Source organism: Rhipicephalus sanguineus, unplaced genomic scaffold (assembly GCF_013339695.2).
Source record: "Rhipicephalus sanguineus isolate Rsan-2018 unplaced genomic scaffold, BIME_Rsan_1.4 Seq7037, whole genome shotgun sequence".
Taxonomy (NCBI): domain Eukaryota; kingdom Metazoa; phylum Arthropoda; class Arachnida; order Ixodida; family Ixodidae; genus Rhipicephalus; species Rhipicephalus sanguineus.
The window spans coordinates 1-27,975 of record NW_023615806.1 but is presented as its reverse complement, the minus strand read 5'-3'; the positions used below and the strand labels follow the sequence as shown (position 1 = coordinate 27,975).

Sequence of the window (27,975 nt, the reverse complement as noted above, 5' to 3'; positions counted from 1 at the left end):
TTAAAGCCACCGTCGATGACGTAAGCCTCCGGTGACGCTGCGGTGGCACTGTCCCTTATCGGAGACGTGGTGTAGCATGCAGCCGTTTCACGCTGGGCAAGCGAGTGACGAGGCGGAGGCTGCGCCGGGTTGTGCGCAGTGTGTCGCCACATAGCAATGCGGCGACGAAGTGCAAGAGTTGATAGAGATGATTCTGTTTTCAATGATGACACACTGACATGATACGAATATGAAGAATGAATAAATCGTACCGCGCGGTTCTGCAATGCCTCAAGTGAATTTGTTAGATAAGCCTGAGGCGGGCTCCAAGGAGCGGCATACTCAAGTTTTGGTCTGATGATGGATTTGTAGGCTAGCAGTTTTAAATGTTTAGGAGCGTGACGTAAATGCCGTTTTAGAAATCCGAGCGATTGTTAGCACCCGTGATTATGTTCGTGACATGCGCACCCACGTTAGATCATGTGACAGTGTTACACCTAGGTACTTGTAAGATTGTACTGCGTCCAAGGCAACGTTACCGATTGTGTAAGGGAAGGTTAAGGGGTTTTGACGACGCGAGAACGACAATAATTTGCATTTTGTTGGTTTAGTGTCATGAGCCACTGATCACACCATGCTTGAACAGAGTTAAGGTCATCTTGAAGTGCTTGCTGCTCAGATGAGTTAGTAATGTACGATAAATGACGCAATTATCGGCGAACATACGAATGTGACATGAAACGTGCAAAGGTAAGTCGTTAATGTAGATCAAGAACAACAGAGGGCCTAATACAGAACCCTGAGGGACACCGGACGTTACTGGAAGAGGGTTAGAAATGTGTTCATTAACAAAAACCGATTGTGAGCGGTCCCTTAGAAATGCTTCAATACAATTAAGAACGCTAGGGATAATGTTTAAGCCAGAAAGCTTAAAAGAAGAAGCTGATGCGACACTTTATCAAACGCTTTGGCGAAATCTAAAAAGATGGAATCAGTTTGTTGATTACAATCTAAGTTTAAGTGTAAATCATGAAGGAAGTTAGCGAGCTGAGTTTCACAGGAGAAACCTTTACGGAAACCATGTTGTGAACCATGAAACAAGTCGTTTGAATCTAGGAAGGCCATGATTTGTGAATAAAGAACATGCTCGATGATATTGCACGGTATGCTTGTTAATGATATTGGACGATAATTTAATGGTGACTGCTTACTGCCAGATTTATAGATGGGAACGACCTTTCCCACTTTGCAGTCATCGGGTAAGTGACCTGTTGAAAGGGACTGGGAATACAAAAGACATAGGCAAGCAGCAGAAATGTTCTTAGTATTTAGCAAAAAATTTGAATTAATTTCGTCAAAACCAGCTGATGATGTGATGTTCAGATGTTCGATACGAGATATTATGCCATCATTGGAAAATACAATGTCAGGCATCGGTAGTTCACTAGAATACACGATTTTAATACGGGTGGAGGCATGGCACGATTGTTAGTAAATACACTTGCGAAGGCGGTATTAAATGCGTCCGCACTAGAGCACTGCACGGGCTCGGGCCTACCCGAAAACCCGAACCCGGCCCGGCCCGTGGGCCGGGCCGGGCCGGGTAAAGCAGCTTTCACGGCGGGCCCGGGCCGGGCTCGGGTCTGAAGCTCCGGGCTTAGGGCCGGGCCCGGGTTTGAGGTGGCGGGCTCGGTCGGGCCGGGCTCGGGCATTCCTCAGTTTTTAAAGGGACAATAAAGTGATACCAGGGCTGGGCAAAGATACTTTGAAATTGTATCGCGATACGATACAAGATACTCAGGCAAGAAGTATTGGAGATACAGATACAAGATACTACCGCAATAATTGTATCCGATACGATACTTGCCAATTGTATCTTAAGATACTTCGATACATTCGCAATTTGTATTATAGACCCCCCGAATGCAGTAGCGAACCGCCTATGCACGAAAGGTTTGCTTGAAAATTTCTTTAATGTGACAATTTTGTTTAATTTTAATTAAATGTGCGTTAGTATTTAAAAGTATTGTCCTTCTTGCTCCAAGTGCATTAGTTTACTTCGGACAGAACTTATTGGGGTTTGTTTTGGCTGCTTAACAGGACAGCTCTTCATGATAGCGGCTCTTGCTTATCATTTTTGTAATTGATGGGAGTCGCTGCTCAGCTTGCCGACCAGCTAGCGGGTTGCGATCTAATCACAAGAACTTCAATACGAAGCCTCCGCACGATGGCGCAAATACCGGTGTGGAGTTTTACCTTGTCTGTAAAAGACCGTTCACGCAATACCGAACCAGCGGTGTACAGTAGCAACAACGTTGCTGACGATATTTTTCGTGACGCACTGTGTATGCGTAGAGCTCATAAAACTGCAATGACTTTTCATGTTCTACTTATCTGCTGGCGCAAAGGGTTCGTTATCAATATATTCATTAACGTGCAATCTTTTAACAATTTTTCTTCAACGAGAGAATATGTTCACCCCAGAAATGCCTAATACCTATTGTATTGTCACGTGGTGGTAAGGATAAAGAAGGAGGCAGTCACTCTGGTAGAGACTAACACTGCTCACTGGGCACACTTGTGCCCAGAAAACTAAGCAACTCATAATACAACAAAGCACTCTGTACACTGATAGCGGCAATCATGTCGTTGGCCTTCGGTTTTCTGATCACAGACGGAACGCGTCGGTCACATCTGCGATCGAACCTTCCAGCGTTACGATGGTGCTCGCGTAGCTCCCGAATGAACTTACAGTGCTCGCGTCCTGCGCATAATTTTATAATAACTGTTGCAGTTTTACATCCCAAAACCACGAAATGATTATGATGACGCCGTAGTGGAGGGCTCCAGAATTTCGACCACCTGGGGTTCTTTAACGTGCTCCTAAATATAAGTACACGAGCTCGAGCATTCGCCTCCATCGAAATGTGGCCGCGCGGCTAGGATTCGCGCGTAATCTAACCGAACAATCTGAAACAACTGCGAAGCTTCCGAAGCATCGCGACGTGTCTTGAGCTGAGCGCTGCTATATATGTTTTGGCAGTTTAAACCCGATCCCCCAAAATAAAGAAATGAGAGCACGTGGCACGTTGCACAAATCGTCGCAGCACAGCGCTGCTGTTCACGGTATTGCCACCTATATGTCCGAATTAACTGGCGATTAGTAATAGAAAAAAATTAGGAGGCCTAAAAAAAGGAAACCAAATCAAATATATCTAAATAAAATGAAAGTCGTTCTGTATCAAACATTCATCGTGAATAAGTATTGAAACACAATACAGGCGGCACCTTAATAGCTATGAACAATTAATCATGAAGCATCTTGAACTTACTTCTTAATGCAAGACAGTAAAAATATTTGGTGCCTATCAAAATATTGACTGAAACGGCTCGGTTGGGACGCTCATGAGAAAAACAGATCATTCGGTATAGCAATGTTTCTCGAATCCCCTTCTAACAACTTTAAGATGGCTCATAATTATTTTCATCATTATAATGCAACTCAGTTTCGCTCTTTACTAAGCAGTAAGCAGGATGTTTGGTACTGCATACTCAGTGCGCGACATATGATTACATATTTGTTTTTCAAATCACCTCGCAGAACAGTAAGCTAAAGCGAATATAAATGTGCAACAGTACCAGAAATAAAGCAGACAGTTCAATGTAAAGTAAAGCAGAGAACTTATTTTGGCAGCACGTTACAAGAGGCATATTTGTGCGACCAGACCGGAAAAAAAAGTTCAGAGCCCTATGTAATGTACGGGATGCAAAAGAAGGACAACTAAGAAAGAACTTGTGCTAACGATCAAATTATGATTCAAAAGTTCTTTGAATAAAGATAGCAGGAAGATAATAATAATAATTGTTACGGTTAGCACCCCAAAACAACGATGCGATATGAGGGACGCCGCCGTGAAGGGATCCGGAAAGTTTGACCACCTGGAGTTCTTCACGTGCACCTAAATCGAAGTACACGGGCCTCAAGTATTTTCGCCTCCGTCGAAAATGCGACCGCCGCGGCCGGAATTGGATCGACAGCAGGAAGAAAAAGATACGGTACACGAACATATGTTCTGGTAGAAAAGCGCTTCATCTATTAGATCTAGCATCGGTACTAGTGGTGCTACAGTTAGGATCTTATTTGCACATAAGTCAATCGCATGTAAGTCGAACTTACATCCACAAGATCCTTCAAATCGCTTGTGTGTGAAAGCCACGACAAGCAAAGCAACCCTATACTTCAGATTTCGTAACGAAGCACTGCGCAGGGGAGCGGCATCAGAATTTGCGCGATAGTCGCCGCACGCATTATGGTACGCGGCGCTGGACAGTGGATAAGGGTAAGTATCATGGCACTGGCACACGAAAAAACAAAAAACAAAAAAAAATCGAGAAAACGAAAGGCACGTGAGCTAAGCTGGACGTTCGCGCGCTTGTTCTCTCGTGACTACGCGAGCACTGTCAAGTTGCTTTGCTCCACCAAAACGGACGCGCACACTTCATTGCCTGCCTTCACTGGTGGACTTTGCCGGAAAAATAAAATTATGTCACTGCGCTGAGTTTTACTGGGACGCTTTAGTAGCACCAGTACCAGCTTGAGAAGCGGAGTTGAGCCAGCGATTATTGTTTCATACTCTGGTGTTTCTATAGGAGTATCTGTATCTTAAGATACACGATACATTGTTGAATGTATCGGAAATACAGATATGCAGGGTGTGTCCAGATAAGATCGAACACGAGGTCCCGGTCACCATTCCCGATTGTGATGAAATTTACTGTAGGTCTAGGCATTACACCCAGAACAATGGTTTCGCAGTTAGTTTTGCGAAAAAAAATTTTGTTCGCCTGAAAAAAAAAAATATACAAATTTTGGCCGCAAAAAACGCTTTTCCGCCAATTTCGCTCTTTCTGAATTTTGAGCGCACCTAGGGAAAAAACGTGCACTTCTTCGTCACAATATTTATTCCCCTTAAAGAACAAGTGAAACACAATCTTATGAGGCTATTATTTTTCTTGCTTGTCGAAGCACTTTTGAAGAAAAAAATCACAAACTTGGCAAATCGCACAAAATACCTGTATTTCAGGAATTTATTGCTGCAAGCACGTTAAAGTGAGGATAATAAAAATCGGTAAATATTAACTTTGATACTTTCGCTCTTTTTAAAATAATTTGCGTGGTTTTACCGCGCTCCGTTTTACTCGATAATTGCGCTGAAACGTAAGTAATTTACTAAAAACGCCGAACTTTGAAAATGATTTTCTCAAAAAGGCCATTTTTAATTTTTTTTTTAAAATCCCTCTGATTGAAGTCAAGGACGTCATCTACCATTGTGCAGAAAAAAAAACGTTGCATTATTTTGGTTGCTAACAAGTTATAGTGCGTCAAATGTGACCATGCCAGCCGAGCGGCCGCGTCGTTCGTTATGGGCTGAACTCGGATATAAGTTGCTAAAAATACTTGTACGTGACATAATCACAAATCAGCAGCTCCACACCAACAAATGCGCAGTCCGGTGTCATGGTTCAGCAAGCTTTGTCTTGCGATCAGCCGCTTGACAAACCCGCAGCAGCGGCCGCTCGATGCTGCGGGCACTCACATTATATGAGTGCCGCTTCGACGGCGGATGAGCTCCGCTTGCGCGTGAAATTACGGTAAGAGGACGAATGAGATAAGGAATGCATCACTGTGAAAGTTAAAGGCCGTTAAGTGTCAACAAATGTCATAGTATGCAATGAAAACACCGCCGGCGATTGACGCTGGGCGTTGACGTCACGCTGGGCGTTGACGTCACGCACCCGTCGCACGCTTCCCTCGCAGGTGCGCGCGTATGTCACTCTCCCCCTCACCCGCCGGAGCGCCGCAGCTACCGGCTCCGACGTCCGCTCGCCTCCCGTGTCCGCGTTTCAAACAAACGTTTACACCAGTAAACGCTACACCGAGTTTCGCTTCAAACGAATCTTCCAGCGCTCACCGCAGCACCCGCATTAGCGCCGTTCAACCCGTGACGCCACCCGTGCGTAACGCTGCTGCTTCGCATCCCATCAGCGTTCCCTTCGGGGAGATGGTCCAATTTTTTTATTTTGTATTTTGTATTTTTCCGTGTTTTGTAGTTAGGGAGTCGGGGATATGTACAGGGGGCGGGTTTTACGCGAGAAATACGGTATCGATGTAAAATGAAGCTGTGCTAAGTATATTCTAGGCACTGTAGCTGAGCGTACTCATCGGGTGCCGGAAGCGTCTCGTCTGCCTTTGCCATTGTTTATCAGTATTATACTCAGCGAGATCATCGGAATGCTGAACGCATAAGCGACGTAAGACTTCGTTTCCCCACGTTCTTCTGTTTACGCAGGTTCTTCTGTTTTACGGCATACATCGCGTTAACAAAACGAGCGGAGAAGTGAACGCGCAGGACAGGCCGGCACATGGGGGAAATCACGTCATGGAAAGCCGTAGTTCTACTCGCTCCACGCGACACCATCCTAACCACATCACCTGCGCTCCCAAATGGATGCAGGAAAGCTCCCTTCCGTGCGAAAAATCCAAACGTTTGCGAGGGAAAGACAACTTCTTGGGGTGTTTCACGCTGCCCGATGTTCGATATATGAAATGTTCCGGCTATTTTCGTTCCATGTAGACGTACATTTTCCTATGCATTGAAGTCAGAACATTATAGTCTTCGGAAATAGTTCGACTTATAGGATATTCGGTTTACCCGAGGTATCCCTACGCCTTAATATTTCTTTAGATATGCTCTTTTCCATGGTAAGGGTAGGTGTTTAGTACAGTAGGCAGTGTTTAGATTAAGGAGATATCTACATTAGGTAGCGATGTAAGGCGTGCCATTTAATGCGTTCCTAGCTTTTCGTGTGCATCATGCGATCTGTATGTCACTTTCTTCACCCTTTAGTGGCGTGGTGACATTATTAGCGGGCCGCGCATTTAGGACTGCTTCTACTCGCTTACTCAAAGCTTCGCCATTGCACAACATTGCATTCACCTGAGTCGTAGCTGCGCCTTTGAATTGACCTGCTTGTTTGTGTCCTTTGTTTACAGCTGTGCAAAATGAACGCGACCGTATAAGCAACCGGAGGCCCAGCTACGATGATTCGAATAATTCATCAGGACTCTCAGTCAAAAATCTACTCAACGCTGAAATGTACTCAAGAAATGTGAGTAATTGTGTTTTCTTATCTTATCGTCATCGGCCATAACGTTAATGAGAGCCAGTGCACCTCACGTGCAGCATTCTAGTGTAAACTGTGTATTATGTAACTTTACCAATGTCACCTTTAACAGTATTGTCGTTTTGAAGTGGCGGGTAACGCGGTTGCTGCATTCAGTCTGCATCAAAAGAGGCGTTCGAACAGTGGGAATCGTTGATCAAATACAACATGAATATTCGAGCAGAATGGGCGACGAATATATTAATTAGAGAAAATTCTTTCTGATATTTACCAAATGGTTTGCATTTTGCTTTTCCTAGTTTTTTAATTTACTCGTAGTGAGTGTTTTCACTGTGTAGGTGTACGCAAATACCGTAGCCGCCCATCTATTTTCCTTGGCATTACTCAGTTGTTTTTGTGTGTGTGTGTGAAACGTGTTTATTAGCGTCTTGTACTTCAAAACACGTCACAGCGCTCTCTATTTCACTATGAACGTGTTTCTCTTGCTTTTGGCATCGGGTGCAAATTGATACCTTTTCGTGTTTTCTTTTTTTTCTGCTATTTTGATGTACATTCGGAAGCACTGATATGCTACAACACTTGCCGCATCGTTTCGTCTGCACTAGTGGTCACCTGTTCATCTGCATTCATCGTCTTTAAAGGGAGACACATCAGCACGATATTATGCTGCATGGGCACAGATTTTTTTAGGCATGATTAATCCTGTGCATCTCCGTAATTGCCTTGGAAAACAAACAAAATAAAGAAAACTCAATCGATGTGCTCGCCTTTGGAAGCCCTTTAACGCAGTTGCAATGCTACGACGCATACAAAAAACTTCCGCGGATTTCACTATGAGAAACAACGTAATGAGAAGCATTTTGCAGGCTTTGCATCAGTTCTGGAGATTCAGCAGAGCATTACCTCGTGGATCGTCGTGTTTGTGTAAGCCGAAACGTTGAACCCGTGCACAGTTCATCGGCATCCGCACGGAGACGAGGATAGTATGACTGCAACACTGATTGTTGGCGTGCCAGTTGGTACATACTGAGCGTGAAACAGCGCGCCGAGACGGGACAGAATACGAAAAGAAGTACACATTTATTGCTTGCCTAATTCTCTAGTTTGCAAGTATATAAATTTTACCGTCTGACTAATTTATCTTTTTGTCTTAATCTATCTGGAACTGGTGGAGGCGGGAACATATGTAATTACTTACTGCAAGGTGCCTATCATAGCAAGGAGGACCGTGGATTAAAATAATCACTTAAAAGGGGCATTAGGGCGAAAGAAAGCGCTCTCACGCGGGAGATACAGAACATATACACTGGCGCTTCTATCTTAGCCTATTCAAATTTTATAACAATTTTGATATTTGACAAGTGACGCTGACAATACGGCTAATATGTTGCATCCTTGCTGGCATGAAAAATAAGCAAAGGCTATAGCCCTTCGCGACGCGTATTATAATGCGTGAAATTTTCATAATTTCATGCCAAGGATCTGAAGACCATATTTAAAGTAAGTTGAAGTCTTAGAATAAATTATAGTGTATTTTTACAGCCCTTAAAATTGTAATTACAACGTAGATAATTATCTAATAATCGTACAGTCAGTAATGATATGTTTCTTCATGAACCGAATTCAACGATCTACTCACATTACATGCGATAGTTGACTACTGGCAGCGAGCATTCTAAAAAAAGGTAAAAAAATAAATGTTTTGAAATTCCTGCCGAAACGCCACACGTTCAACGTCTCTTTAAACATCACATGGTACTCCCTTCACCAAAATGATCGTCTATAGTAAAGTATTTCAAATAGAATTTATATAACGAAAACTTAGGCAACAATAGTGCTTAATTTGCCATTAGCTCAGTGTTTGGGGTCTCTTCCCTGCCAATAGTACACAGGAATAGCAAAAGTAGGTCGCGTCTCCAAATCAGAATGCCGTGTCGCAAAGAGACAGGAGGGAATGCATGTGATAATTTTAGCCCCAGCTAAAAAAAAGTCACAGTTTCGCCGCAACGGCGAAGCAATGAATGCGATAGCAACAAATTGGAATGCAGCGCAAATAACGGAAAGCAGCCAGAAATTGCCAGCGCGTCGCTCGAGCCCAAAGGATGCACGCAAAGAACACACACAGGACGAGCGCGAACTATCACGCCTCACAGCTCGACACTTGAAGCCCGCTGATCAAACATAAAGCGGGACGCACGAAACGAACGAACAGGCACACACAGGACGAGCGCGAACTAACTGTCGCAGTTGTTACTTATTTCTGTTTGAACAGGGTGCTCCTTTCGCAAACGCGGCCGCTGTAGCGAGCGAAGTGACCTTCGTACGCTCTGTGACTTCAGCGCGGACATCGCGGGGACAGCACAAGACATACAACCCTCCGCTCCCCCCCCCCCTTCTTTCCTCGAGATAAGCGCACGAAGGCGACCACGCCCTGTAGGGTGAAGAGCATCGGCGTTCGCAGGAGTGGGGCGACGACCTTTAAAGCGCGCCCCGCGCGCACTTCGCGCCATCTCGGTGGTGATCAAGAAAGCATGCTGAAGTAAATGGTGTGTATAAATAGCTCGCCGTTAGCAGGCTGAAATACTTATTTCTCGTGACCTAGCCGTCGAACGCCGCGCGCTGTGGAGCGAGAGGTCGCCCGTTCGATTCCTCGCTTCAGAAAAAATGTTTCTGAATTACTTTTATTTCTGGCTGTTATGTATATATATATATATATATATATATATATATATATATATATATTATATATATATATATATATATATATATATATATATATATACGGGCCCTGACGGAGTCGACAGACGCCGACGACAAAAACCAGCTGAGAGTGCCCATATAGCACTAATAAATATGTGAGAAAAGTTCGTCAGAAATACCCCCACCAGTCGGTGAGCAAGAGGTATAGTATCGACCGACCGCGTGCGCTGAGAATCTATGGGAGTGCAGAGCGCAAATCGAACGTCGTGCGAGGACAGATTGTACACCGAAGGCGCATTTAAAACTTATACCATGAACCAAAGAATGCCTTGGAAGGTCCGGCGACCTTGGACGACCTACTTATTTGTTACTGTTCACTTATTCGTATGCTCTTTAATGCGCATGGGGCTTTACGGAAGGGGCGGGTACAAAACGATTTGTCAAGACATATAACGTATGGAGGAAAATCAATTCCCAGGAGTAATTTCTCAAGAGCCGTCGACGTCGTGCTCTATAGGGACCCTTTTCCTTCCGCCATGAGTAATGTTGCGTGATGTTGCATGGTGGAGCCTAATGCTGTGATGAACCTAGTGACTTTATGATGAACTACTATCTAAAACGTCACAAATTTGGTGATTTTGATTCTCAAAAAAGATGGTGTCTTCTAAGTATTGCAGGCCGCCACTGGAAGGGGCCACCAGTAGTATCCTTTCTCTATAGCGAAATAAAAACGCAAAACACGAAGCAACAAAAGCGCAAATTTCACCATCGCAATTCTTCAGCCGCTTTAGAATGCGCTGGTGATAACCTTAAAGTGCCTGGTAAGGGAACGTTTCACGCTCGTTTTCGAACAATGAAGCTACGACGCTTGATAACATCTACAAGGTCTTTCAAGTATTCACGCAACACAAGTGTTGTAGCTCGAGGACTCCTAACGCTCGTACGTTTCAGTGGTCGTTGAAAGTGCGCATTTGCTATTCACTATGCTGCTGGCATAAAGAGTGGAAGTTTTCTGGTGGTAAAGGGTGAGACAATTGTTGTGACAGGAGCGTGAAGTCGTGCCAGATTTTATCTCACGCAGGGGATCCTCGCGGGCATTAAAGCTGCTGCAAAGTGCATACCCTCTGTTTTGCATCACTGGCACTGGTTCAAGAGTCTCATCCCACTGACGGTCACTTTCTATCGCTTATCGACACTGCGTGTGCGGGCCTTGGGACCGTGCTGCGTCGCTCCTTCTACCAATGCCGTTGCGACATTACCGCAACACTTTCATCCTATCAGCGTAGTGGCGGGCGTCGCACTACCGTATGTGCAATAGCACACGGCTTTGAGTTAGGCTCATGTGATGCAGGCGACGCGTAAAAGCGGCAGAGACCCTGAATACTACCTACGCTACATGTTTATCTTTCTGCCAGTGCATCTGTCCTTTAGCAGTGTGCGCGTGTGTTCACACACACACACACACACACACACACACACACACACACACACACACACACACACACACACACACACACACACACACACACACACACACACACACACACACACACACACACACACACACACACACACACACACACACACACACACACACACACACACACACACACACACACACACAGCGTTTGTTCTGCGTGCCGATTTCAAGAGTGCATCTTTTACAAATATTTCAGCTTTCTTCCTTACCGCAATACTTCCTTGGCAATGAATAAATTTGTACTGAAACAAACAAACAAACAAACAAACAAACAAAAAGAAACAAACAAACGAAACGTATGCAGCTAAGTGCGGTCTTCTAACTCCTTTTCTTTAGGGTAGTTCGTATGTATCGGCCGGCATCATATGTGATGCGGCCTAATCGTTCTTCTTTAGCCAAGCTATACATATAAAAGTTAGGCAGTCGAAAACGAACATACAAAGAAGAATAAAAAATTGATATAAAATACAAGTCTGGTGGCATTAACGTATGGTTCTCAGAAATTTTCGTATCAGCGTTTTAGGTCACAGCACATGCAACTATACATAGTACAGTAAGTAATGACAGGTTGTAAGAAGATGAGGTAAAAAAATATGGCTGATCCCTCTGTCATAGGAATCGGTAAAACACGGCATAACGCGTCGTCACAGAAGTAGTTGATTGTTCATAGAGCATTGGTATATGAGAGCTTGCACAACGTCTACTGTTGTTTGGCAGACATAGCACCACTTGATGTGGACGCACTCACGTTGACGCCTACTGGCACATCTCCATACCGACGACTAACGCCCATGATCATGATTTAACCCTTGCAGCAGCTGAAGTTCTTCGTATATAGGTGGACACCGCATACTGCGAATCCCGCGCAAATATGGCATCAACAAGCACATAGTAAACACTGATACTCGATATGCACTCCTTTAAAGCGTCGTGCAACGAGAAGAGAAACGCTACGCGCGTCGTGTCTTCCCTCTAGCCTGACCGTTCATTCTCACAGGGCGAGCGGGGAACGCGGTGCGACAGCCAGGCGAGCGTCGGAGAGCTATTTTTCGATATGAATGGATGCTATGAGCGAGGCTTGGGCTAATACCGCCACCTCGCGGTGTGTTAAAGCGTTGACGAAATTACACTTTATTGGAAACGCGCCGAATGGGACGGTCGTAGCAACGGCGCGTTTTTTTGTTTTTTTTTGTGCCAGATGGCACACATGGCACTCCCTCGTTATAAAGGGGACGCTCATAGCATGCATCCATCCATCCATCCATCCATCCATCCAAGAGCACTGAGAGGAAAGTGTGAAAGATAAAAAGGCGCGTTCATGTAGCCTCCGTTATGGGACTTTTTCTCATAATTTTTTTTTCTTTGCCATTTGATGGCATTCATTTTGCTGACGCATTTCCGTGACGGAAATACCTCATGAAAGTCTTGGTGGACCCCGGCATAAAACACTTTCTTGTTAAAAAAATAAATAATAATGCCGTCAGTACGTGTACTCATTCCGAGAGAATAAAAAAAATGGGGATGTTCCATGTCTTTCTATTTTAATTTCTTGCAACCACCGCAACATTTCGTGAAAAGCGTTCAACGCACGGGGAAATCTGCCAGTGAAGTGCTCGTTACATGATCGGCGCGTAGCTTGCTGCTACTTATAGTTCCTATAGTCCCAGACTGGGTCACAGTTCTTTAGTGGGTTTAGGATCCCAAGGCACGTGACAGTTTTCGAAACGCCTTGTAGGCGCTCGACAATAATTTGAACGAATCGGGGATTCATTTAGACGTGTAGTTGAAAACGGTACCCGAGCGTTTTTGTTCTCTGTTTTTGCGTCCTCATCGGAATGCGGCCACCGTGAGTTGGAGTGGAAATATTCAAGAGTGAAATGGAAGAGTGATGGAAGTTCGGAAAGAGATAAGGTTCCGCGAAAGAGAGAAAAAAAATCATACTTGCTTCATACGGGTTATGCGCTTTGAATTATTTCGATTGTTGCAATGCTGTCAGCGTTTGCCTTATTAGAGATGAAAAAAAAATCAGTCCAAGGCGAGAGTACAATGTTCACATGCGAATCACTAGTCTGAAAGTTCACTAGTCTGAAAGATTGTCGTCCAGCCGCCACGCTGCCATAATCGGTGTCCCTATGCGCTTCGAGCTGCAGGTTAATTCGGCTTCGCGCTGCAATTTTCCCGTAGCCTTATTAGCTAACATGGTATAGTTATAATAACCGCCCTGGGAAGGCATTGGTCCCAGGTCTGATCGCCGGGGCACGCCGCACACTTTTTATCCGCGAGAAAGAAGTTTCGGTTCCTTTTGTATTGTTTCATGCTACGTAATCGTGAGCTGTCCTCTGCATTGCGATATTTCCCAGAACTGGTACGACAAAGCCAGTTATCTGAGCCGTCGGCGTTCGATTCATGATGTCATCGACGCTGATAGCGCGTGTCCGGCACAAAAACTATCAAATCTAGTGGCGCTATTCCCCGCGTATATAGCAGGCACCACAATTAATCATCGGGATGCGGTAGCAAAGAATGCCGCAAGAAAGCCACTCTCCGGTATCTCAGTTGGCGAGTCACCAAGCAGAGGATGGAGACGATAACATAGATAGAAATCAGAGCTGCAGGGTAATTGCAGCGCGAAGAAAAAAGAGTTCGGACATAGCATGGTCGTGAACAGCATTGCCCAAGTTATTGGTTTTGTATGCTCGTCTAACAATGGCGTTTACTACATCGGTACAGTTATCAGGCACTTATGGATAGCGTATATCGGTAACGGCCCGTAGCTTGGGCTTCACGTGAGTAATAACATACGTCTTTGGCGTGACATTTTTTCTTTACTTTTCCCTTCGGTTATGTCAGTTTTTCTGCTTTCACATACGCTATGGTGAGCTACCTCAATGCTGGAAAACAAATTGTTTTGGAAGAAAGGGCGTAGTAAAAGAAACAGAGAGGTAGTGAAACGATTGACATTCATTTTATAAATGTCACATTCTGTAAGATCTGTGGCTGTGTTCTGTCATAGAGCAGGCAGCGCAAAAATTACGGGGACACAAAAAAAAGCAACAATATGTTCTGTCATTCGCAAGGTGCAAGTTTAACTTACGCCTAAGTTCGTAAAAGGTCCTATCGAAATTCAAGAGAATATTGTGGTGCCAAGCTTTACGCGAATGGTTGGAGCACGGGGCACCGACGTGCGTCTGGTTGGTAATGATCACGCGCCCGTGGGGAAATCCAGACGCCTCTAGCGTCCCTACGCGCTAGCTTGCGCGCGGCAGATTCTTAAGGTGTTCTATTCACCTTGTTTTCGCTTGCATCTATTGTCTAGTGGTTAGGATATTGGCCTCATCTGTTTGATTTTTAGTTATCTTTTTTTTTCGCATTCTTCACGTTAGAGAGCTACGTCTGTAGGCTGTTAGGGCAGTTACTCATGACGCCGTGACTTCGGGGAAGCGGCGAGTCACACACACACACACACACACACACACACACACACACACACACACACACACACACACACACACACACACACACACACACACACACACACACGCACACGCACACGCACACGCACACACACACACACACATAAATATATTGTCAAGACGTTTATTAGCGGGCACTCGGCGACGGCGACAGTCAAAAGCGGGGCCGACTCGCTGCACGAGGAGCGTGCTCTTAGAGAAGAGGCGACCCACTAGAAGGCGCTCGAGAGGACGACCCATTACCAACTACGAACGCTTCGCTACAATTACCCCGGGTACGAAAAGGGAGCCGCCTGGCGACCTCGCAGCTTGTCACTATGAGCGGGTCATGGTAGGGCTTCAGGCGCTCCACGTTGACAATATCGCGCCCTCGACGGCGCATGTCCGAACATCGTTCGATGGGTTCGATCAGGTGCGGCCCCTACCGTGCGTTCCACGACACGGTAGGGGCCTTCGTATTTGGGCAGTAGTTTGGAAGAGAGGCCAGTTGCAGTGGTCGGGACCGAGAGCCACACGAGCGCTCCAGGGAGGAACGTGGACACAGAAGTGGTGGTGTCACCGCGAATGCTCTTCTGCCGCTCTTGTTCGTGCGTTGTAAAGGTCTTCGCAAGCTCGCGACATTCTTCAGCAAGCCTGGCTGTGTCCGAAATAGGCGCACATTCAGATTGATCTGGCTTGTAGCAGAGTCATTCAATTCTCTTTATGGTCACGAAACTGCACCGTCACGCTATGGGCGAGCTTCATACGCTGCTCGAAAATGCCGCAACGCGCCGCCGCTGCGCCACAGAGGCGATCGTCTGCGCCGTCCGCGTATTGAAATACTCGCGCAGTGCGAGACAAGCTGCTGGATATCATATGTTCAAGTTTGAGGAAACGCTGTCGCAGGACTAGGATGCCTAACAGATGTTGCGTGCCGGGGTGCCGTTCTGGCAGGGAAGCAAAAAGGTGTCGTTGTTTTGTTTGCCGTTAGACAAACAGCAGCGCGAGAAATGGAAGCGGGCCATACCGCTGCAAGAAAGCGGTGATAATTAACTTTGAGTCGAAGTATACACGTGTTTGTGCGAACCATTTCGACGCCTCGGACATTATCACTGCGTATGATTTTAACATCAACGGCGACTCCGTGTCGCAGAAACGCGACAAACCAACGCTGAAGGCTGACACCGTCCAAGGATTTTTGAGGACTTCCTTCGTATCTCACAAAGCGCAAACCTCGATCTCGCTCATCTACAGTGCGACCACCATGCAAACGACCACGTGAGTCACCCTGAGAAGAGCTACGAGCGTCACCGACGCCCTGTTTAGACCGCACCGTAGTACGTGTCCTGCGGAAACGCCTGGCAAGAAAGGGACCAACGGGGAGTGTAACTGCGCGCCGATCACCTGCTAAGTGCTGCACTGCTCGGCCCTGTCGGCTAGACGAAAACAAGTCATATCGGTTGTACGCCAGAATGAAAGCGAAGCACTATTACAACGAATAGAAGCTGTTATGAGAGTCAAGTGCAACTCTCGCCGGCGCACGCAGCGAGCGAGCGAGCGCGCTCACCCACGTTTCTTCCCTATCGAGCTTCCGGACCCAAACAAGTGCAAGCCTTCGAGCCCGGACGCCACGGATAACTCGCTTCAATGTGCCGAATGAGGAAGAACTACGAAGAACACTGCCAGCTTTAACAAAAGTAAGCTGTTCGTCAGCGGTTGTATTCCCGCAGAGTTACCTGCCACAACTACGAAGCCGATACGAAGTAGGCTTCGCTACGTCGTCGGCACCAAGCCGGCCGGCGGCCGGTGTGAGTGCGTTGCCGGTGCAGGTGAAAGAAGCGTTGCGTAGAATATGCTTCACAGAGAATAATGTCTTCTGGAATAAAGTACAGGTCAAACTGTGTCTTTCTCTACATGCCACAACTGTTGTCAAACATCTAGCGTGAAGGCGAGACGAATCAACTTGCGGCCGGCGGCGTACAGCGAGCGAATTACGAGCATGGTGAAACAGCTGTGCCTGCAGGTGCCAAAAGTCATACAGAAGTCCCCTGCTGCGGCGTTCGTAATTATATATCTTGGTATTCTGTCGTTAATCCCCGAATTTTTGTATTTTTTCTGCTGATACCACCGCGAGCTGCATGTTTTAATTGAGCTGTTTTTTTTTTTCCTCCCGGGTGCTCATTTTAAAACAGAAAACGCGTTCAGAAATGTATTTATGCATGCTGAGTGCTAGAAGTAAAAGCGTGAAAGCAAAGCGACCATTGCGGAAGTTAAGAAAGCTTAAACACCGAGGCTTCCCACACACAACCCCAGCGATAGCAGCGTTCGCATCGCCTCTCAAGCACAGCTGCGCTTCTGGCGGCGGCCGCTGGCTCCATATGAAACTGACGCGGCAGTTTCGTGACCATAAGAAGCATTGAATGACTCTGCTTGTAGGGAAGGATGGTGTCGATTGTGTGCGACGGGTGCCTGCCGTACAATAAGAAAAATGGTGAGAAACCAGTAGTGCTCTGAGAGGCGGTATTGTAGGCGTACGTGACGAAGGGCAGAATGGCATCCCAATTTGTGTGGTCGGCGGCGACATACATCGAGAGCATGTCGCCGAGCGTGCGGTTAAAGCGTTCGGTGAGGCCATTCGTCTGCGGGTGGTAAGCAGTAGTTTTGCGGTGAACAACGTTGCACTCTTTGAGAATGGCTTCCACGACTTCCGACAAGAAGACACGGCCTCGATCACTGAGCAGCTCCTGGGGCGGACCGTGACGCAGCATGAATCGTTGGAGCAGGAAGGAGGCCACATCGCGCGCTGTAGCCGCAGGGAGGGCGGCAGTTTCAGCGTATCGCGTGAGGTGGTCTACAGCGACGATGACCCAGCGGTTACCAGCGGATGTCAGAGGAAGTGGCCCATACAGATCGATGCCAACGCGCCCAAACGGTCGGTCAGGGCAAGGTAGAGGGTGCAGACCTGCCGGCGACAGGTGTGTTGAAGTTTTGCGGCGCTGACAGTCGATGCAGGAGCGAACGAACTTCTGCACGTAGCGGTACATGCCTCGCCAAAAGTACCGTTGGCGAATGCGGTGGTAGGTTTTCGATACGCCAGAGTGTGCACACTGCGGATCAGAGTGGAACGACTCGCATATGTCAGAACGCAGACTGCGGGGTATTACTAGTAGCCACCGGCGGCCGTCGCCGTTGTAATTGCGTCGATGGAGCAGGTCGTCGCGAACGGCGAAATGGTGGGCTTGACGACGCAACGCGCGAGTAGATGGTGTGGCTGACGAATCAGTCAGTAAGTCTATCAGTGAGGCAATCCATTGGTCCTTGCGCTGTTCGGTAGCAATGGTGTGAATGTCGATGGAAGAAACGGCAAAGTGAGACACTGAGCTGTGGGCATTTTCGTCAGGCAAGGGCGAGCGCGACAGGGCGTCGGCGTCAGCATGCTGGCGTCCGTTGCGGTACAGCACGCGGATGTCGTAGTCTTGCAGGCGAAGTGCCCAACGGGCGAGACGGCCTGAGGGATCCTTCAACGACGACAACCAGCACAGTGCATGATGGTCGGTGACAACATCGAATGGGCGACCATACAAATAAGGCCGAAACTTCGCAAGGGCCCAGATGATTGCCAGGCATTCTTTCTCCGTGACGGTGTAGTTGGTCTCGGATTTAGTAAGCGTACGGCTTGCATATGCCACGACATATTCTGGGAACCCAGGTTTGCGCTGCGCAAGGACAGCGCCGAGGCCAACACCGCTGGCGTCCGTGTGTACCTCTGTAGGGGCCGTTGGGTCGTAGTGGCGTAGTATGGGAGGAGACGTCAACAAACGACGGAGCTTTGCGAAAGCGTCCTCGCACTGTGACGACCACGAATTGAGGGGCCCGTTGCTGCCAAGGAGCTTCGTGAGCGGCGATATGATAGTCGCAAAGTTTCGGATAAAGCGCCGAAAGTAGGAGCATAATCCTACGAAACTGCGCAGTTCCTTGACGGACGTAGGCTTGGGGAACTCTGTCACGGCCCGAAGCTTGGCTGGATCAGGGAGAATTCCGTCCTTGGACACGACGTATCCTAGTATCGTCAGCTGCTGTGCTGCAAATCGGCACTTCTTAGATTCAGTTGTAGCCCGGCCTCGCTCAAACGCGTCAAAACATGCCGCAGGCGTTGAAGATGCGTGGCGAAGTCCGGGGCGAAAACGACGACTTCGTCGAGGTAGCACAGGCACGTGTGCCATTTCAAGTTGCGCAGAACGGTATCCATCATGCGCTCAAAGGTCGCGGGCGCATTGCACAGCCCAAACGGCATGACGTTAAACTCGTACAAGCCGTCGGGTGTGACAAACGCTGTCTTCGGTCGAGCGTCATCAGCCATGGGGACTTGCCAGTACCCTGAGCGCAAATCGAGCGATGAAAAAAATTCTGCTCCTTGCAGGCTGTCAATGGCGTCGTCTATTCGAGGTAGGGGTTAAACGTCCTTACGGGTAATCTTATTGAGTCGTCGGTAGTCCACACAGAACCGCACAGATCCGTCCTTCTTCGCAACGAGAACGACAGGAGAAGCCCACGGGCTGTTGGAGGGTCGAATAACATCGCGGCGAAGCATGTCTTCGACTTGCTCGGTAATTACACGACGCTCTGCTGGCGATACGCGATATGGACGTTGCCGCAGTGGTGGTTGGGTGCCAGTGTCGATGTGATGCGTGACAGCAGACGTGCGGCCGAGAGAAGTTTGCGCGACATCGAACGAAGAACGAAATTCTTCCAACAGGCATAGAAGCTGGGAACGCTCGACCGATGTAAGGTTGTCAGCAATCGAGGAACCAAATACATCAGCGGGTGACGAATCAGATGTGGAAACAGCACTGAGCGAACGGGAGCTGGCGCAGTGCGTGTCACCCGGTGCGTCCATAACTTGTGCGTCTTCGAGGGCTTCCGCTCTGCCGAGACATTCCCCTCGTACCAATGTAACAATATACGGGGATGGGTTCGTAACAAAAATATCGGTGTCGCCCTGAGTGACTTGCACGGTCGCAAATGGCACCAGCAAGCCTTTCCTGTTGAAAACGCGGTCAGATGGAGAAAGGAGTGCAACGGTGTCAGCGAGACCGGTGCAATAGACTGACACAGCCGTTGACGAGTTTGCAGGAAGTGTGGTGTCGTCTTTGACGAGTACGTTGGTCGCAGCCGGTAGGCTGTCCGCCGGCGTCAAATCTGGGAATGGTGAGAGCTCTATTTCGGCTGGTGCGCACCGAATTACGGCGTCGTGACGTGCGAGAAAATCCCATGCCAGGATGGCGTCGTGGGAGCATGAACAAATTATAATGAATTCGACGGCGTACAGAGCGTCCTGAATCATGACACGGGCGGTGCACACCGCTGTCGGGTGAATACTTTGGGCGCTGGCTGTACGGAGGGAGAGCCCGGAGAGTGGCGTCGTCACTTTCGTAGTAGTCGGCTAAATTTAGCGTCCATAACGAATACAGCAGCTCCAGTGTCTACAAGGGCCGATGTGCGCACACCATCTACAAACACGTCTACTACGTTTGATGGGCTTTGCTGAGGGCTTTGGCAGTTCGATAGCGTCGCAGCCCTTGCCTCTTGGACTGCGACGACTAGTTTTCCTGTTCTCGTGCGACCGGACGAGGCCGCATCGGCGACAGTGATCGGCGTCGTGGGGACGGTGAACGGCGGGTAGATGAAGCTGGGCGTGACGTCGGCGACATAGGCGGCGGCGGGTCGTAATACGGGCGGCTGGACTGGTTGGTGACGGTTGATCCGACTCGAGGCGGCTGCACGCGGTTGCAATAGCGGGCGACGTGACCGGCCCAACCGCACGCAAAGCAGATGGGGCGGTTGTCGGCAGTGCGCCATCGGCTTGCCGGACTAGGTCCCATCCATGTCGCAGGACGCGAGGGACGGGGCGACGGCTGGTATGACTGCATGGTGGTCTGCAGTCGAGGCGTATGAATGACGTCGGCGTACGCAGCCGGCACACTCGCTTCGAAGGCCTGAGGCCTGGCGACGGCCCCGGCGTAAGTTAGCGGGGGCACCACAGGGAGCGCTGGGGCGGCCTGGCTACAATTTGCGCGTAACTGAGAGGCGCAGGCGCTGGAGGGGGCTGATGGTATTCCGGCATGACCTCCGCGATTTCCTGCTCGATTGCCCGGCGTAGGGGAGGCAGCAGTGTGGTCGACAGCTGCTCAACATGCTGTGGGTGAGCGAAGGCCAGTAGAGAAAACTGGCGGGCACAGCACTCTCCACCAAATTGTCAAGACGTTTATTAGCGGGCACTCGGCGACGGCGACAGTCAAAAGCGGGGCCGACTCTCTGCACGAGGAGCGTGCTCTCAGAGAAGAGGCGACCCACTAGAAGGCGCTCGAGAGGACGACCCATTACCAACTACGAACGCTTCGCTACAATATATATATATATATATATATATATATATATATATATATATATATATATATATATATATAATATATATATATATATATATATATATATATATATATATATATAACCAGTGATTAACGGAAAGGGAGAGATGATTGGCACGCTAGCCCGATGCGAATATTGCGGTTTGCTAGCTGCACTAGAATGAGCAACATAGTGGGGGTTAAGCGTTCAGCGAAAAATCAACAAATGAATCAATCATTTATTTATTCAACGTGCCCAAGAATAACCATGAGGTCTGAGGGATGATATACGCATGAAACAAAAAATAAACAAAAAGTCAATAAATTTGGTTAGTGGCAAATGTATGCAAGAAAGAGAGGGAAATTATGAAACAAAATGTCACAACAACGTTTTTCAAATGTCAGAACAACGTGGCATATTGCGAGAAAATAAACACCAGAAACGTCAAGGACAGTGACTATAAAGACAGTTCACATACACAGAAACGCCAGGCAAGCTGAAAAGACAAATCGACACAAGGAATTGCAGAGGGTGAAATGAGGTCGAGGAGAAGGAGGAGGGTGGACGCTTGCGCGAGGCACGTGGATAGATAGAAGGGAGGGTGAAAGAAAGAAGAAAGGAAACTGGGATGTGCGACACATGTAGGCAAGGGTGTTTCAGGTCCACTAACGTGAAACTTGGGGAGGGGCGAAGCATGCCGTGTTTTGAGAGAGATTTCTTTGATGAGGCACTAGTGGTGCCAAGCTTGAAACCGGGCATGCAGGGCAGGGTGTTTCCGCTCCACTAACGTCGTCGGAAAACTGCGTCGGAATGCAGCTTACCCTGAGGCGCTTCTTCTTCTTCTTCTTCTTCCCTGCATGCCCGGTTTCAGTTCCCTACGGCATGTTGGGAACGGTGTTTCACCTCCACTAACGTCGTCGGCTATTTGTTGGGCTAACTGCTGCTTCTTCATTTTTAGTGGACCGATGGCCAGTAGTGGGATTTTCCCCATTTTTGTGGCGCATACCCGTTTTATGATAGACCGTGACTACATGACACACCGTGACGATATTAGACGCCGACAAGCCGAGCCCCTAAGGCGCTTCGCACCTAAAGGAGAAGAAAAAGACTCGAACAATGTGTGAAACTATATTAAAAGAGGGCTAAGCTCAGAAAAAGAAAGCAACGAATATCAGTTGTGAAAAATATAAATATATACAGACTTCGCATTCTGTGCACGGTTGAGCGTCGTCTCTAGCAGGCAGAAATTCGAAAAGGTCTCTGCTCTCGGGTTATCTCACATGCAATTCGAAAAGCAATACAACTGAGCAGTTCAGTGTGGGGCATGATACTGTGATGTCTATGAAGAAATAATCAGCGTGATTTTGTCGGCATTGAAGTAATTTCACTGTGGATAATACTAATAATAATAATAATAATAATAATAATAATAATAATAATAATAATAATAATAATAATAATAATAATAGACCGAGAAAGAAAAGAAGATGGATATCGCCTTCGAGTCGTCTTAGGCAAATGCATTAGGGACCTTGTGAGTTTTTCATTTAAAATTTTTCAACTCATTATAGAGGGGAGTGACTAGTAAAACCACTGAATCAGAAAGATGAGCAATTACTCAAAAAAAATTACAGCATATCCACGGGGTGAATGATGATGAGTGGGCGAAGCTCCGGAGGGCATCATCGGTAAACTGTGAGTGTATTTTATGCTCGCAGGCGTCCAATGGCAGGTGCCATATATGACATCATTCATATTTTCATAACATCACATCTTTTCATCATATTTCATCATACTACAAGAATAGTTTTATAACATCTCGCATCTCGCATCTCGCACCGGCTACTCAACGGTCACCTGTGAAGCGCCGGCGGTGGCCATTTCTCCTGATGTAGGGCTTGGCTGGAGGAGTTCCAGAGGGATGGCCTCGGGACTAAGGCCTCGCAGTCGGCGACTGTAGCGGTGGACAGAAGTATCCACTGCAGGAACGGGTTTGCGGGATCGGACTGGCAGAACCGCTTCGTGAAGGGGTGGTGAGCATCAGGCGTTGAAGTCCGAAGAAACCGAAGACCTGAGCGTCGTATTCCTCAGAGAAATCGTGGTTGCTGCTCGAGCTTCCCCACTTCGTCGTCCTCAGTATCTAGCCGGCCTTGAGCCGTGTTTTCATCATATACAAGTACCGCCACCTAGCGGACACTCCACGAACTAAACGAGAGGTGGCTACTACATACTCGGGGACGCACGACCGACGGCTTAAGGAGCTTCGTCCTAAAACAAAAAGTCGCAGTTCCATCTGAAATACGAAGCAGTGAGTGCAATAGAGACGTATAGACATCACAAAGTAGGACTCTTAGTGTTATTGGCCGCATGCGTTACAGTACGCATTCGTTTATTATTTAAATTGGGAAACATGATGTCTTATGCGCACAGGCAAACATGAACAGATGACCTTGAGCACGCTATCAGAACGCTGTTATGATGAACAGTGTGGACAGGTGGGCAAGCACATTGCGTTGCCTCTCGTTCAATATGCGTCTCTGAAACATTGAAGTGGCCCTATCTGCAACATTATGGGCGCGCTGAAGAAGAGCGCACACGAAACGACCATCCTGGGCCCGTCGTGTTAGATTAGCAGGCTGAAGTGGTTGCACTGCTAAACTCGTGGTCGCGGGTTAGATTCCCGGCCTCGGCGGCCGCATTTTAATGGGGGCGAAATGCAATAACACCTGTGTATTTAGAATTAGCTGCACCTTAAAGAACCCCAGCTGGTCAAAATTAGTCTGTAGTCCCCCCACTACGGTGTTCCTCATAATCATATCGTGGTTTTCGCATGTAAAACCCCAGAAATTGTTAGTTAAAACGATCAGCCTTCTTGGAACGTCGCATCTTTTCAATGGCCGTAGATTACCTGCAAGATAGGGCAAGTGGAGCACGCAAGGATTAACATTTCATTAAAAAAATCAAAATTACCCCTAACATTTTTGCTTTACTATAAATTATCTTTCTCGCATATTCCTTTTATTTTATTTTTTCACAATTCAACTGCCGCACGCTTCGTGCCCGATCCCCCGTAGTGGGTTCAGCTATTGCCCTAAGGAACCAACCAACCAACCAACGAACCCTGCCAGGCTGACTTAAGCTGCTGTCACGCCCCCCCCCTCCTCTTTTTCCCCTGTCATGCTACGAGGCACTCAGCAAGCCTTCCCGGCTCGTGCGCGGGAAGTCGGCATCTTCTTTTTCAGCTGACTTTGGCTTTATTAGAAGCATCACGGCGACGTCGACGCCGACAGAGAACTTTTGCGTGGAGCGTATCTGTAATTTCCATCGCAGTAAAACGGGAGGCGTTGCGTCCAAAACATGAAGAGGAGGATCGTCAATCTCGGTTGAAAAAGCAACGAGAATCGACGAAGCTGCACCGAGTACCGCTGAAAGCAGAAGACCATGCCACTTGGCTGCGAAATAAACTTGAGGCGGCTGTGAAACACGCCGCTGTAGAAGAAGATCGCACCCTTATATTAAGCCATAAAGGCAATCATAAACTTCAGCAAATGAGAATATAATGTAATGGTGTCCGTGTGTGCACTTCCGAATACTAATCGTTTTTGTCGAGAACAGCATAAGCTGATTGTGCCCGAATTTTTTTCTTTAAAATGGGCGACATATTTTATACGTCTGTGAGCCACAACTATCGCGGGGAAATCTAGAACGCCTAATTTCTCTTTTTTGAGCTCTAAGGATTTTGCGCGCAAAGTGTGAATTGTGGCACTTTGCCTTTTCAGATATCCACACCTGTAAGCGAATTCAGCATCACGAACAAAAAAGGTCGCTACCATTGGCGACGTATGTGAATCCATGAAGCAGCAACTTCGTCATTCTCGTTGACTGGGCAAAGTCGGTACCCTCATTCACGGAACTTTCAATAGAAGACCAGGCAAGTACGCTGGCAATTACGGATGAATTACTGGCGTTTAAGAATCATAGTGCAAGCCTAGTTGAATCTCTTGCACTCGTAGTTAACACAGGGGCTCAGGAAATTGAACGTTGTGCCTGTGTAAATTCAGCACAAAGTGTTGTGCAATGGCGATACTCAGGAAAAGTTTCTATAAACACTGGAATTACTTATCTTTGAGATGTACCGATACGGCGTGACGTGAGATATGTAATATCTGAGTAATTAAAGCGTGGTACGCATGAAAATGCTTAAAAATGTAGAAATTGATCAGAGGAACAAAGTGAAACGCTCAGAAATCAATATACAGAAGAGCACACACTCCTTACCAAACTTGCTTGTAATTTTGTGACGTAGTTACTAGGGCAAAAGGCTAACGAAACAAAAAAGGGTTGGTGCAGGACAGAGCACTAGTGGTCTCTAGTGCTCTGTCCTCTTTCAGCCTTCTCTTCGTTAGATTTTTTGCGATAGTAACTGTCACAATAACTGCACCAACACTAACTAGCAGCCGAACGCTCTTTCGTAATTGCTTAATTTTTATGCTTACATACTTAGATGACAGCGTCAACTTGTGACCACATTTATGGAAGCGTAGATAGTGTTTGTTTATACTCAACCCCGAGCGTTTAATATGTTCAACTTCTTGGTGTGTATACACACCTGCTCATATGTGCGCATATCGAGGGTCTGCCAGGTTAAGCGCTGCAAAGATGAGAAAAGAAGGTTTGTCAGATGTAGCAGCTAGCGTCTTGGGAGGCATCTCTTCAAACTCCGCGAGTGTGATGTGAAAATGCTAATTTTTAATCTTTAGGCAGTGTCGTTTATTATTTTTCATTCAAGTATTTGTTTTACTTTTAGAAGTGCGCAGGTGCCCACGCATTATCTAACGAGCACATGTATTGCCTACATGTTTATGTAGCGTGAAGTACTAGGCAGTTAGGTGCTGCAAAACGAAAAAGAAGAAATAAGAAGAAACACCTGCTCGATCACTGCAGTATTTTTCTTAGCCAGGCCTAACCTAAGGGCATGCGTTAACTGGTGACATGATGCTTCATGCCACTTTCTGAAGGAAAATTTCTAAATCCGTGGCTTGCTCAAAGCCGCGGATCTTTATTTAGTCCGTTACGATATTCCCCATAACGAAAGAGGACATGTGTTTGATTTTGCTTTTCAAACGCCCGCCTTAGTGAAGTGCCGCGCAATTTTGCCTTCGTTGTACCTTCAATGCAGCCAGAGAGGTATTGCTGCATTGGTATAAAGGCATCGCACAGCTTCTAAGTTCACTGACCCACTGTGCTCGTTGACTGATGGTGGTAGTGCGGTACACCTTATGCTGTTGCTTGGTTGAGGTAGTTTCACGTGTTACCTCCAAAACGGCGTAAAATACTTTACATATCTCAATTTAAAAAGAAACAAAAAAAGAACCCTCGGCAATTCTAGCAAAAATCTCGATCCCTCAGAGGTTTTATCTGCATGGTAACGCCATTCTGACAGGGCGTAGGTCGAAATCCCGCTTCGATAATCACCATTTCTGTGGCTCAATAAATATACGTAGCTATCACGCAATACTCGGAGCACTTTGAAGACGTCGGGATAATAGAGAGAACTAGTTGGTCCTCATTGCTTGTGTGTGTCCGTGCATACATGTCACCGCATAGAATAGTTGGGACGGCAATCGAGAGTTTACTATAGGCATGTGTCCGCTTTCCCGCTTGTTCATTCTGCCTGCCCCTCCCTCCATGCACTTGATGTGAGTCACTCACTAGCGAAAGGCAGACGCTCTTCTCTCTTTGTTCTCAGAACTGACTGCGATGGCACCGTGCCGTCCCAGGTGGCGCTGCTGCGCGCGCACGCTGGCGAGCACCTCCTGCTGGGCCTGGCGCGGCGCTCGATGCACTTAAAGAACGTGTTGCTGCTCGGCAACGACTTCATCATCCCGCGCGTATCTTCCGAGGTTGAGATCAGCCGTATCGGGGCGCGCATCATGGACGAGCTGGTGACGACGCTTAGAGAGGTGCACATCGACGACACCGAGTTTGCCTGCCTCCGAGCCATCGTCTTCTTCGATCCACGTGAGCTGACGACACCGTCGGTACACCTGGCTGCTTGCTGTCGCTCGCTGACTCGTCGCGACCGGGTGGGCCCAACAAAACGGACACCAGTGATTGCGTTTAGCCCTCCTGTTTAACGCAATTGTTTAACTATCGTTTGACAAGCGCTTAATGGGCTATTTGACACTTGAAAAAGCTGCGAATCGTCGCTGTTGCGTTAGGTCACAGTGGAATGTACACGCCGTGGAGACCCCCATCCGCAACAAGAAAAAGAAGAAAAAAAAGCAATTGCGATTAAGTGCAGTAACGCACGAACACGAGTTTATTTTCATCGAATGTAAACAATATCAGTAACATATATGATTTGGCCGGAGAAAAAATAAATAATGGCAGCGCACAGATTTCTAAAATTTCTTTAAAAAAATAAATACTGGGAGCAGGAGGCGTCGTGGGACTGATCACACCGTTGGTTAACTATTTAACCAACATCTGCAAAGCAGCTGTTAATTACTTTACAGGCTTGTCACGATTGCCCGATCGATAAATAGGTCACTGGTGTTCATGGCCAGGGGCGTAGCCAGAAATTTTTCAATACAGAATTTTTTTTCGGGGGTGGGGGAGGGGGAGGGGAGTGTTTCAACCATACTTTATCTGCGTTCGTGATGCCTTTATGTGTGCGCGTATATATACACATGCAAAATTGAAAATTTTCGGGCAAAGGGGGGAGGGTTCACCCCCCCCCAACCCATCTCCTGCCTATGCCTACCCCCT

The 27,975-nt window shown here is 47.3% G+C and overlaps 1 protein-coding gene across 1 annotated transcript; it reads left to right on the top strand.

Moving 5' to 3' along the window:
• Positions 1-1,204: 1,204 nt before the first annotated feature.
• Positions 1,205-27,290, top strand: LOC119378146 (hepatocyte nuclear factor 4-gamma-like; the record flags this gene model as incomplete). The annotated part of the gene is given in 7 exon segments (XM_049411707.1): positions 1,205-1,238; positions 7,034-7,149; positions 8,382-8,392; positions 9,155-9,159; positions 25,001-25,071; positions 25,073-25,135; positions 26,985-27,290. Coding segments are annotated over 7 exon segments (606 nt in total), but the record flags the coding sequence as incomplete, so codon positions are not given.
• Positions 27,291-27,975: the final 685 nt, after the last annotated feature.